The 11,060-nt window shown below is 45.2% G+C and overlaps 1 protein-coding gene across 1 annotated transcript; it reads right to left on the bottom strand.

Moving 5' to 3' along the window:
- Positions 1-2,670: 2,670 nt before the first annotated feature.
- On the bottom strand, positions 2,671-9,782 carry sugct (succinyl-CoA:glutarate-CoA transferase; the record flags this gene model as incomplete). Its single annotated transcript, XM_067252082.1, is given in 2 exon segments — positions 2,671-3,020; positions 9,719-9,782. Coding segments are annotated over 2 exon segments (228 nt in total), but the record flags the coding sequence as incomplete, so codon positions are not given.
- Between the last annotated feature and the right edge of the window lie 1,278 nt (positions 9,783-11,060).

The following is an 11,060-nucleotide window of genomic DNA, read 5'->3' as shown; positions in this document are numbered from 1 at the left end:
GAGCATAAAAGACCAGTGATGAGTCTCTCCTGTCCATCCAGTTGCATTCCCTCAGTCGGTCTCTCCCACAGAGTATGTGTAGCTGGGTACTAAACTGAGGTTTATTATTTGAGGTCAGACAAAGAAGTCTCGTGGAGAGACCGAAAGAGAACTAAGGGTTTCCTTATGAAAAGAGCCATGAAAACTGGCATAAAATCAGTGATTCTGCTGCAGTGAGTGTCCATCCAGCAGTGGTGAGATTGGGCGGCTTGATTCTGGAGACTGAGAGGGAGATTGTTCTGACTAGGAAGAGGTCACGACCAGTGCTGGGATTCATACGAGGGAGACTTATTAAGAAATACCTCATGTAAGATGAACTGGAACAGAATAAACAGATGAGTCAGAGAAAGAGAAAGAGAGAGAGGGGGGGGGGGGAGAAAGAGAAGGAGAGATCCCTCTGCTGTTGTGTTTAGCTCTGTGTTCGGTGTTGTTTACGAGCGTCTCACTGCAGTGTAGTTTCCCAGGCCTAATGATCACATTATCTCTCTGTCTCTCTCCCCTTCTACCTCTCACTCTCTCCCTCTGTCTCTCTCCCGCAGATGTGAAGCGAACAGAGACATGAAAGTCCTGGCATCCACAGGCACAAACACACACACATTACCAGACATTTCCTCAATTCCCCCACACACTCAGTTAATCTAGGCCACCCGAAGACCAGATCTGTGCCGTGTGAGAGGAGAGGAGAGCAGAGGAGAGAGAAAAGAAGAGAGCCAAAACTCAACCTCCAGATCCAGGGGAAAGCTCTGACCTTTGACCCCCAACACAGAAGCAGTGGTCTGGGACTGTCAGTCTCTCTACCCTCCTGTAGGTTTACCCTCCAACCTTGTTCCTAGAGAGTTACCAATAGGTTTACCCTCCAAACTGTTCCTGGATAGCTATGCATACAGTATATAACAGGGGGTCAGATGGCTGAGCGGTTAGGGAGTCGGGCTATTAATCAGAAGGTTGTTGGTTCGGTTCCCGGCCACGCAAAATGCCGTTGTGTCCTTGGGCAAGGCACTTCACCCTACTTGCCTCAGGGAGAATGTCCCTGTACTTACTGTAAGTCGCTCTGGATAAGAGTGTCTGCTAAATGACTAAATGTATATATATAAGGCAACGTTGCCTGCTATCTGTACTGATAAATGGCCAAGTGTATGAATACCCTTACTTGTGGTTAAAAAATCTGAAGTTATGCATAAAATGAGTGTCCACCTAATAATGAGGTAGCATCCCCAGGCCTATGCATGTTGGACTGAATTATTTTCTGTACCCCCTCTTACTAGCACCCTGTAGATTCTTATAAAACGATATTTTTTCACCGCGCTCTTTTCTAAATGAGATCTCTGGTGAGCTTGTCATCTCCACATCTAAATATATCGTAATAATGACCATTCAACCTTCTGGATGCTTCTAGAACACCTTGTCTTCTCACCTAGTTGACAGGGTGTTGACATGTTCCTTCTTGCTCAGCCGGTCGCCTGCCCAATCATAAAACTGCGCTCTGTGGACAAAGGGAACAACCAGCGGACAGGAATAGAAACTCTGCCGGTGATGACGTCACAAGTTAACTTGACCTCTTACTGACAGGAAGAAGGTAGGTCCTTGTTATAGATCCAGAGAGCAAACTTGGTTTCAATAGCAATTGAAATTGTTATTTCTTTGTTAAAACATTGTTAAAACATTTTTAACAGTACATTTGAAGCAGAATAACAACTCTTTCACCAAATGTTTCCGGAAAGGAAGCTCCTACGTCAGGGTGTATTAAATAGTACAGATGCCTTATCACTCCTATAAATATAATTTATTCACTGCAAATTTGGCTTTGATGTAGTTTATTTAATATTACAATTTAATATATATCTATTCCAAATGATTTTGGTGAAATCTTTTACAGTTAGTCAACTTAACCCATTTTGCACAGCAGGAGCAACATTTGGAGATACATTTGCCATTTATCATTTATTAAAAACCTGTCTGTAGAAAAGTGGTGTTCAAGAATGATCCAGGATCATCACCAGTCCATGGACCAACTCCCAAGAAGAAATTACCTCAGAAATCACAGAACATTACCACTTAGTTGAGTTCTCCTTTTAATGGATGCTCCTTCTTTCTGGTTCCTGGTCATAGTGAATTCTCAGGGATAAGGGCTGGCGTGCGTCATGTTAATTGCTCAATCACAGTCTAGGAGGTTCTCATAGTGACACCTCAGAGCCTGATAGAGCAATCAGTTTCCCTGCCAAGTGCATGACCTGTGTGTGTGTGCATGTGTGTATGTGTGTGTGGGGGAATGTGTGTGTGTGTGTGTGTGAGACACTATGGCCACACAAGAAAGTGGTTTTGTTCTGACGATTTTATGAATGATTATAAAAACACACTCGCAAATTCTGTGGAGTGATGCAATACTTCAAGTTACCAGAGTTAGCCAACAAGAACTTAGAGTCAGTCATGGGACTTGTGCATTAAGCACTTACACATCTGCAGTAAGATTGAATTTAACTAACTCTAGGTTCCCTCTTGTATTCCAGCACAAAAGATAAAAAAATAGAGTTCTCTTTTAGGTAATATGTGAGCTTTTGTTTTAAAAACGTAAAATGTTCAATTTAAATGCATGGAGATTTACTTTCTGTGCATAAAACATACTACAACAAATGAATCAAATTTCAGTTTATAATTATATGTGTTCGGTACAAAATCCTGCAGATACTCCTTGCTTCCAGAAAGTTGAAGGGGCCATTAGCATTAGCCTTAGCATTAGCCTTAGCATAAGCGTCAGCGCTAACCTAGGCATTAGCCTTGGCATTAGTGTTTAAGAATGTTCCAAGCTCATGGTTCTCCTCACTGCACCTCATTCTGGGCCACTGTGCCTGACTCCAGAAGCGTGCTGATGACATCATCACTGTAGGACAGCGTGTCCCTCAGGACCTGGATGGTGTGTTGACCAATCAAAGGAGGGTGTGTCGGCTCCCCTATCTCAAAGCTGCTGAAACGCACGGCTGGACCTATAAAGTATCGGAACAGAAGAATAACTGTTATTATAACTCTTTAATAATTATTATAATAATATAACATACATGTCCTAACAGCAAATGCCATGTTTCTATAACTGTCCCATTACTTGGCCATTCATTTAGTCATTCATTCACGAATATAGAACTTCATTCATCAGAGGGCGGGAATCAAGCTCATGTCCTTCTCATGGGGTCAGGATTAACTGTTCCTCCGGCACGCTCTCAACCAGCAGCAGGAGAAGGAGAAAGATGTATAGGTGGAAAGAAGGGCAGCCTGGTTTCAATGAAGACACAAGCTAAACTCTGACATCCAAGAGCTGGCAGAGAGGGTAGGAAAGGGGGAAAGAGAGTAGGAGAGAAGCTGCATGGAAAAGAACAGAGGTTAGGACAGTCGAGAGGAACGGAGGGAGGGTAGAGCGGAACCCTAAAAACAAGTGTGCATGCTTGTGAGGGATGGAACCCTGATCACGAGTGTGTGTGTGCGTGTGTGGGGAGCACGTGTGGTTTCTCTTAACCCCTTGATGTCTGAGCAGTTAGGAGGGATGACTCCACCACAACCTCCTTCTACGCAGTATGCACCCCTCCCTCTTGTCCCTCTCACTCCCTCTGTTGCTTTGTCTCCTTCTACCCCCTCTCTCTCTCTCTCTCTCTCTCTCTCTCTCTCTCTCTCTCCCTCTCTCTCTCTCTCATCTTTTTCTTTCTCTAACTTACTCTCTCCCTCATTTACTCCTTTCTTCTTTCCAGATATGAGGGCAGCCGCAGGGCTCATCTTCAGCCACGAGACATCTGCTACTCCTCAGCCTTTCCAGTCCTCCATCCTTCCACTTCCACTTCCAGCCCTCTACCACCACCAGCACCAAATCCAGCCCAAGGCCCACACCTCCAACCTACTTTCTCTCTCTCTCTCTCTCTCTCTCTCTCTCTCTCTCTCTCTCTCTCTCTCTCTCTCTCTCTCTCTCTCTCTCTCTCTCTCTCTCTCTCTCTCTCTCTCTCTCTCTCTCTCTCTCTCTCTCTCTCTCTCTCTCTCTCTCTCTATCTCAGTCTCTCCCTCATTCCTGTCTGAATAGCCTAATGGTGTCCAGTCTTTTGTTCAGCTGGGGACAAACTGCTCTGATCACATCCCTTCAGCCGGTCCCGCGCTCTGAGAATACAAGTAAAACGTGTCCGTCACATGCATACACACACGCACGCACATAATTCAGATACAGTTCCAACTAATTAAGCACTACGCTGGTGGGACAGTGTAGGGGATGCACAGCCACAAAGCAGACTGGCCAGTCTGATGTGTGTGTGTTTTTGTGTGTGCTTGTGTGTATGTGTGTGTGTGAGAGTCAACCAAGCATTTTTTGTTACTTTCCGGTTGGTTCCACAGAGTTCCCTTGTATGGTTCCGAGGAGGGAACCGTGACCCGTAACAACCTCACTCTTTGCCCTCTGGCTGTTCCTGGAATGACTGAACAGGTTCTAGAAACTGACCAGAATAGCCTGGTATGGACACCAGCACTGCTGTGGTCAGGCCAGGATGAGTCACCACTATATACACACCCTATACAGACTATATCTATCCACACTATCTATAGAGGAGGGAGGGAGATGTTCTGAGCTACCGTATCTTTACAAACTATATAGAGAGGGAGGAAGATAAAGGAAGAAAAAAAAAACATTTACAAAGCGTAGCGTTACAGAGCCATAAGGGCAACAAGGGCATTTGGTTACAAGGGCTGATTGGTGCTTTTCTTAATTTGTTCTTTTCTCATTAAGCATTTCTGAATCTTCTAAAACTGTTGACGTGTCAGTACACCTTTCCTCCATTTCAGTCTCTTTATTTCTCTCTCACTCTCCCCACCTGCCTTGCCTTTGATCAGGGTTGTCAGTAAAAGAGAATCTTCATCTTCTTCCATTTCATCCCACACAAGGTGTCCTTCCTTCCTTTCTCTTTCTTGCCTTCCTCGCTTCCCCCTTTCCTGCTTCCCTTTCATCAGCTAGTCGGTGTGGCAAGATGCTGTCTGGACCTCCATCTGATGCATGTTTTATATCTCCATGCCTCTCACGCCTCTCTGCCTCCGAGAGAGAGAGAGAGAGAGAGAGAGAGAGAGAGAGAGAGAGAGAGAGAGAGAGAGAGAGAGAGAGAGAGAGAGAGAGAGAGAGAGATGCCTCTTAGAAAGAGAAAGAGAGAGAGGGAGAGAGAGAGAGAGATGCCTCTTAGAGAGAGGGAGGGAGAGAGAGAGAGAGAGAGAGAGAGAGAGAGAGAGAGAGAGAGAGAGAGAGAGAGAGAGAGAGAGAGAAAGAGAGAGAGAGAGAGAGAGAGAGAGAAATGGGGCCTCTCAGATGAGAGAGACAGAGAGAGAGAGAGACAGAGAGAGAGAAGTCTTCTCCAGCCTACTCTCTTCTAGTCTTCCAGGGAGGGATATGAGCATGTATCAGCAGCAGACCATGGATGTTAGGAGGAGAGGAATGAGCCTGCTCCTGATATCAGTAGCAGAGAAACACTTGTCGATAATAGGCAGGTAGCGTGTTTAGCATGTGCTTAGCATGTGCTTAGCATGTGCTTAGCATGTGCAGCTCATGTGCTTAGCATGTGCAGCTGGTGAGTCCCTGCTTCCACAAAAAGAGAGTGTGTGATCTTTTCATGCAGCTCTGCTTCAGTGTTTGATACATTCAAGCTTTGATCTGTATGTTGTACTGGCTCATGCTGCCTTACTGAACTCTCCCCCTTCAAGCTCCCATCCATCCCTCCCTCCCTCCATCCCTCCCCTCCCATCCCATCCCTCCCTCCCATCATTCCTCCCTCCCATCTCCTCCCTCCCTCCCATCCCATCCCTCCCTCCCATCCCTCCCTCCCTGTCTCCCTCCCATCCCATCCCTCCCATCATTCCTCCCTCCCACCCCTTTCCCTCCTCCGTCTCCAAGAGAGAAGCTCTGACTCAAGGTGTCTCTGCGCTAACACTAACAAGTGGAGAGATAAATCACTCAGCATGATATTACAGGGATTTCCACCGGAAGACAAAAACAGCAGAGATGCATCACAGGGGACTGGAACTGGAGGGACTAGCACCTAAAGCTGCTTCACTGGCAGACTGGATTAACAGAGATATATGGTGCTGACTGGTCAGGAATGACTCGGAAAGAGGGAAGGAAGAAAGGAAGAAAGAAAGAAAAAGTAAAAAAGAATGAAGAAAAAGGAAGAAAGGAAGAAGGAAGACTGGTATGTCAGGCATGGTGAAAGTACAGTGAGTTTACATATGACAGCAATCTGTGGATCAACTGAGCTTTTCTTGACCAATTTAAGACTAAAAAATCTAAATCGACCACAAAGTCCCCTGAGCTTCATGTCATGTGGCGATCTGGCCGGATCAGCTCCCTCTTTTCTTCTCTCTCTCTCTCTCCTCTCTCTCTCTCTCTCTCTCTCTCTCTCTCTCTCTCTCTCTCTCTCTCTCTCCTCTCTCCTCTCTCTCGCTCTCTCTCTCTCTCTCTCTCTCTCTCTCTCTCTCTCTCTCTCTCTCTCTCTCTCTCTCTCTCTCTCTCTCTCTCTCTCTCTCTCTCTCTCTCTCTCCCTCTCTCCCTCTCTCCCTCTCTCCCTCTCTCTCTCTCTCTCTCTCTCTCTCTCTCTCTCTCTCTCTCTCTCTCTCTCTCTCTTTCCTCTCCAATCCTTCCCTCTCTGAAGGATAAGGGCTGAGATCAGTGTTCTCACCAATGAAGACCATATTTCAGGTGGCAGCTTTTGGTTACACAAGGTGTGTGTTTGTGTGTGTGTGGCTGTGTGTGTTAATGGGGTCAAACAGTGCAGGAACAAAGGGAGTAACTGAGCAGTAACACAATACCCTGTTGTGATGTTCTGCAGAAAGTTCTGGAAGAGCCTGAGGAGTAATAATAACACACCAATGAGGCGTGACCGTCTGGGTCGGCCTGGGGTCTACGTACATGGCCTGTAAACAAATCCCTTACCCTCTACTTCTCTTCTACATGAAGGCTTCATCATCAGTATATCCAATGTAATCTGATCTCCATGGTGATATTGTGCCTCTGTTTAGCACGGAATAGGAAATAATGGTATTCAGGCTGTAATTCTGGAAAACTGTCATAAAGGCTGATTGAAATACAACGCAAGGCAGATTACTGCATAGCTGAAGAAGTGCTAGAAATGTAAACTGAACACAACTTCCAGAAAACCTGTGTGAATGAATGTCAACTACTGTGGCTACAACCTGACCATTCGTGTAGGTGACCAGGAATGGGCCAGGTTGGATCTCAAGGCCTAGTTCACACACACACACACACAAACACACACACACACACTTAGACACACACACAAACACTGCTGTCTGACTGGCTGACCGGGACTCTGCCCCCATGCTTCAGACAGATCAAATGAACGGGAATATTTTAGGAAAGGCCAGACAATCAGATGCCATTAATGAGGCTGTTACACAATGAGCCTTGTTGGTGTATGTATGTGTGTCAGTGTGAGTGTGTGTATGTGTGTGTGCATGTTTGTGTACGTGTGTATCTTTGTGTGTCAGTGCTGTTACATAAGGTGACCACCAGCTCTCCCGCTCCTTTCCGTCTCCCGACATTACCGTATTTTCCGGACTATAAGTCACACTTTTTTTCATAGTTTGGCTGGTCCTGCAACTTATAGTCAGGTGCGACTTATGTATTAAACAACATATCATTTAACATGGTTTTTAAATGTTAATTCATACTGACTGACATGAACCAACCAGTTCAATGGATTCAGCGATGTGGAATGAGACTGGGAGATTGGTGAACTAGCTTACCGGTAACTTGCTTGTTTGACTCGCTAGCTTGTTATGTTAATTTAGCCTATTCAGCCTCCCAGGTATGTTCTTTATGCTTTTGTGTAGCTGAATAACTGTTAATGTGTTAACATACCGGACACCTATTCAGCCTGTTGTTCTGTGTGATATTGTGTAGTGGAATAACTTTCCTTTCCCGATTAAATATTTGTTCTTGATCTTGGATTTTGTGAAATACATTTCAAAATAAATGCGATTTATAGTCCCAGTGCCACTTATATATGTTTTTTTTCTCTCATGATGCATTTTTTTTACTGATGCGATTTATACTCCGGAGCGATTTATAGTCTGGAAAAAACGGTACATCATGTTTACAGATCTGGACCCTCCCAGACGCTAATGCCCAGATTTTCTCTCCTCTTTGTCCAGAAGGACAAATCATTGAAAAGACAATGGAGGTGCTTTTCTGAGCAACACGTTTTTTAAGGCGCATCACCCGACAACCAGACCATAATAGCACAATCCCTACTCTGTCCACCAAGACCAGCCCACAGAGCAGACGGAGAAAGACATGAGAGGAAACAATAAAAGTACACAGTGAAAGAATGGAGAGGCAAGATACAAAACTAATTAGTGATGGTGGGATGACATTTTTGTCCTTTCTTCTCCTGTGTTTGATAAACAAGAGAAAAAAGGCAGACACAGGAAGAGACTAAGAGGGGGATGGAGGAAAGGTCAGTAGACACATGTTGAATAGGCCTCAACTTCTGATTGTGCTCAGGACCATGGATACCAGAATAAGAAGAAAGAAAGAAAGAAAGAAAGAAGGGGGGAGAGGAAACAAAGAAAGGGAGATTTGGAGAAGATGACAGAGAGTGGTTGAGGTGGAGAAAAAGAGAAAGAGGAAAGGAAAGAGAGAGAGGGGTGGAGGGAGAGAGATGGGGAGAAGCACTAAGGAATGTAATGTATATGAGGAGAGGATGTTGGTTTTGGGGTGGAGGTCAGGGCAGAGGTGTGTGTCTGTGTTGTGGTACTTGTGTATCCTTCCTCATCATCTAGTGATCTGTTTCATATGGGGGGAACAACACAGAGGATACACACTCATAAACAACAGGTTGAAGCAATCAAACTCAGACATACACCACTACCACTGATTGCGTTTGTGTTTGTATGGGTGTGTACGTGTATTCATGCCTGTGTGTGTGTGTGTCACTCCAGGGAACATGGCTGACATCAAACACTGCTCAGTTCACAAAGTAACAGGATTGAGATCCCATTCAAAGCCCAACCGCCATGCTTCTAGAAGTGGTTCCGCCGAGGGTTCATCAGGACAGGGTCCCAGCCAGGCCTCCCTGAGCCAAACACAACACACGGTCGTCTATCTCCATGCTGCTGTCTCAACTGCTCAGTCTGGGTTAGATGTGTGAAGTATATGAGTTGTCCATGAAGGGTTCTGTCATAGGCCAAACCGTCTGGATGGAAATAGGCAGACAACGAACACATAGGACTCAGGGGGAACATACACACACACACACACACTCTTTCTGTCTGCGTTGACTGCTGAGCAGACAGAAATGTGCTTGTTGGTTTATATCCTAGAAGTTTGTAGGTTTATATATTGTTGGTTTATATCCTAGCAGTTTGTAGGTTTATATATTGTTGGTTTATATCCTCGCAGTTTGTAGGTTTATATATTGTTGGTTTATATCCCAGCAGTTTGTAGGTTTATAAATTGTCGGTTTATATCATAGAAGTTTGTAGGTTTATATATTGTTGGTTTATATCCTAGAAGTTTATAGGTTTATATATTGTTGGTTTATATCCTGGCAGTTGCTTCGTTGTACTAGAGAAAGGACAAAATGTGCGATAAAAGGAGGACAGGAGAAGAGAAGAGACAATTAGGATATGATTTGTGTGTGTGAGTGTCACTGACCTGGTACAGAGATGTGTCCAGCGGTAGGGTGAGTCATCTTCTGGATCAAGCCATTGTGAGCCACCTGAGACACCAAAAAATTACAACATTACACTCAACAACAATAAAGTTAAGGAGGATTTGTAATATTCATTGACATTCTGACATGAGATTGTGCATCTTATTAGCCCAGATGTAGTATTCTGAGATGACTTTCAGTCAGGGTCACGATGACAGTCTGACCAAAAAAATCCCACAAGCACTAGTATAAAACTTGCTCCCGTCCACAGCCCACCTCACCCCACCTCCCCTGCCCATCACAGTGCCCCTGTTCGCTCGCTCTCTCCTCCCTGCCAGGCCTTGTTACCATCACCAGCATGGCTATACATCACAAACTCCCTGTCTGCCAGTTACGTAAGACCAGACAGACAGGCCACACACACACACAGTATCTCTCTCTCTCCATCCCTATCTCCATTTCCAATCCCTGTCTACCCCCCCTCCCGCTCTCTCTCTCTCTCTCCAAGGGGAAAGCCTTCATGCAGTGGTGCACTTATGGGTTGATGAGAGCGATGTGTGTCATAGGTCTCCCTCCATCCCTCCTTCTTTTCCCAGTAGTGTCTGTGGCCTCTCTTACGAGGAAGTTCTTCCACCAGGGAGACAACTCACAGACACACAAACAGATTTGGAAAACATTTAAAGCAGAAACCTCACAGTTTGACAAAGTTACCATGACCTTCACAGGCCTCTTTGACTGGTGCCTGGAAGTAAACATAACTCAACAGGGAACCCATGGGTGGACGGATAGATGGAGGGATGAATGAATGGACGGAGAATGGACGGACAGAGGGATGGATGGATGGACGGAAGGATGGATGATAAAAACATTTGTTTTTCAAATTCAGATGCTCTCAACTGTCTCAGTCTACTGCAGATGTAATTAGAGAGGGAGGGAGGGAGAGAGAATGAGGGAGGGAGAGAGAGAGAGAAGGAGGGAGAGAGGGAGATAATGATGATGTGTTTTCCAAAGAGAGCTTTTATTATGGAGCTCTTCCTGGTGGATATCTGAGTCTGGGAAAGCTTCTGAGGGAAGAATAACAGTCAAGACCTTGAGTCCCCTGTTGACCCACACACACATACATATTTACCAACACACCCACACACACACACAGACAACAACACCCCCACCCCAACATACACACACAGATACTAACAAACACACACACATACACACACACATACATACACACACACTCAGGGTCACCACAGGCTCCCGTGCCTGTGACAGCACTTCCAGTTGGACACTGCTGTTTTTCTCCCAGAAGGCCACACATTTTGATTATGTTTGTTATCCTTACCGTTT

This window comes from Osmerus mordax, chromosome 15 (assembly GCF_038355195.1).
Source record: "Osmerus mordax isolate fOsmMor3 chromosome 15, fOsmMor3.pri, whole genome shotgun sequence".
Classification (NCBI taxonomy): Eukaryota; Metazoa; Chordata; class Actinopteri; order Osmeriformes; family Osmeridae; genus Osmerus; species Osmerus mordax.
This window is presented reverse-complemented; position numbering and strand designations above follow the sequence as displayed.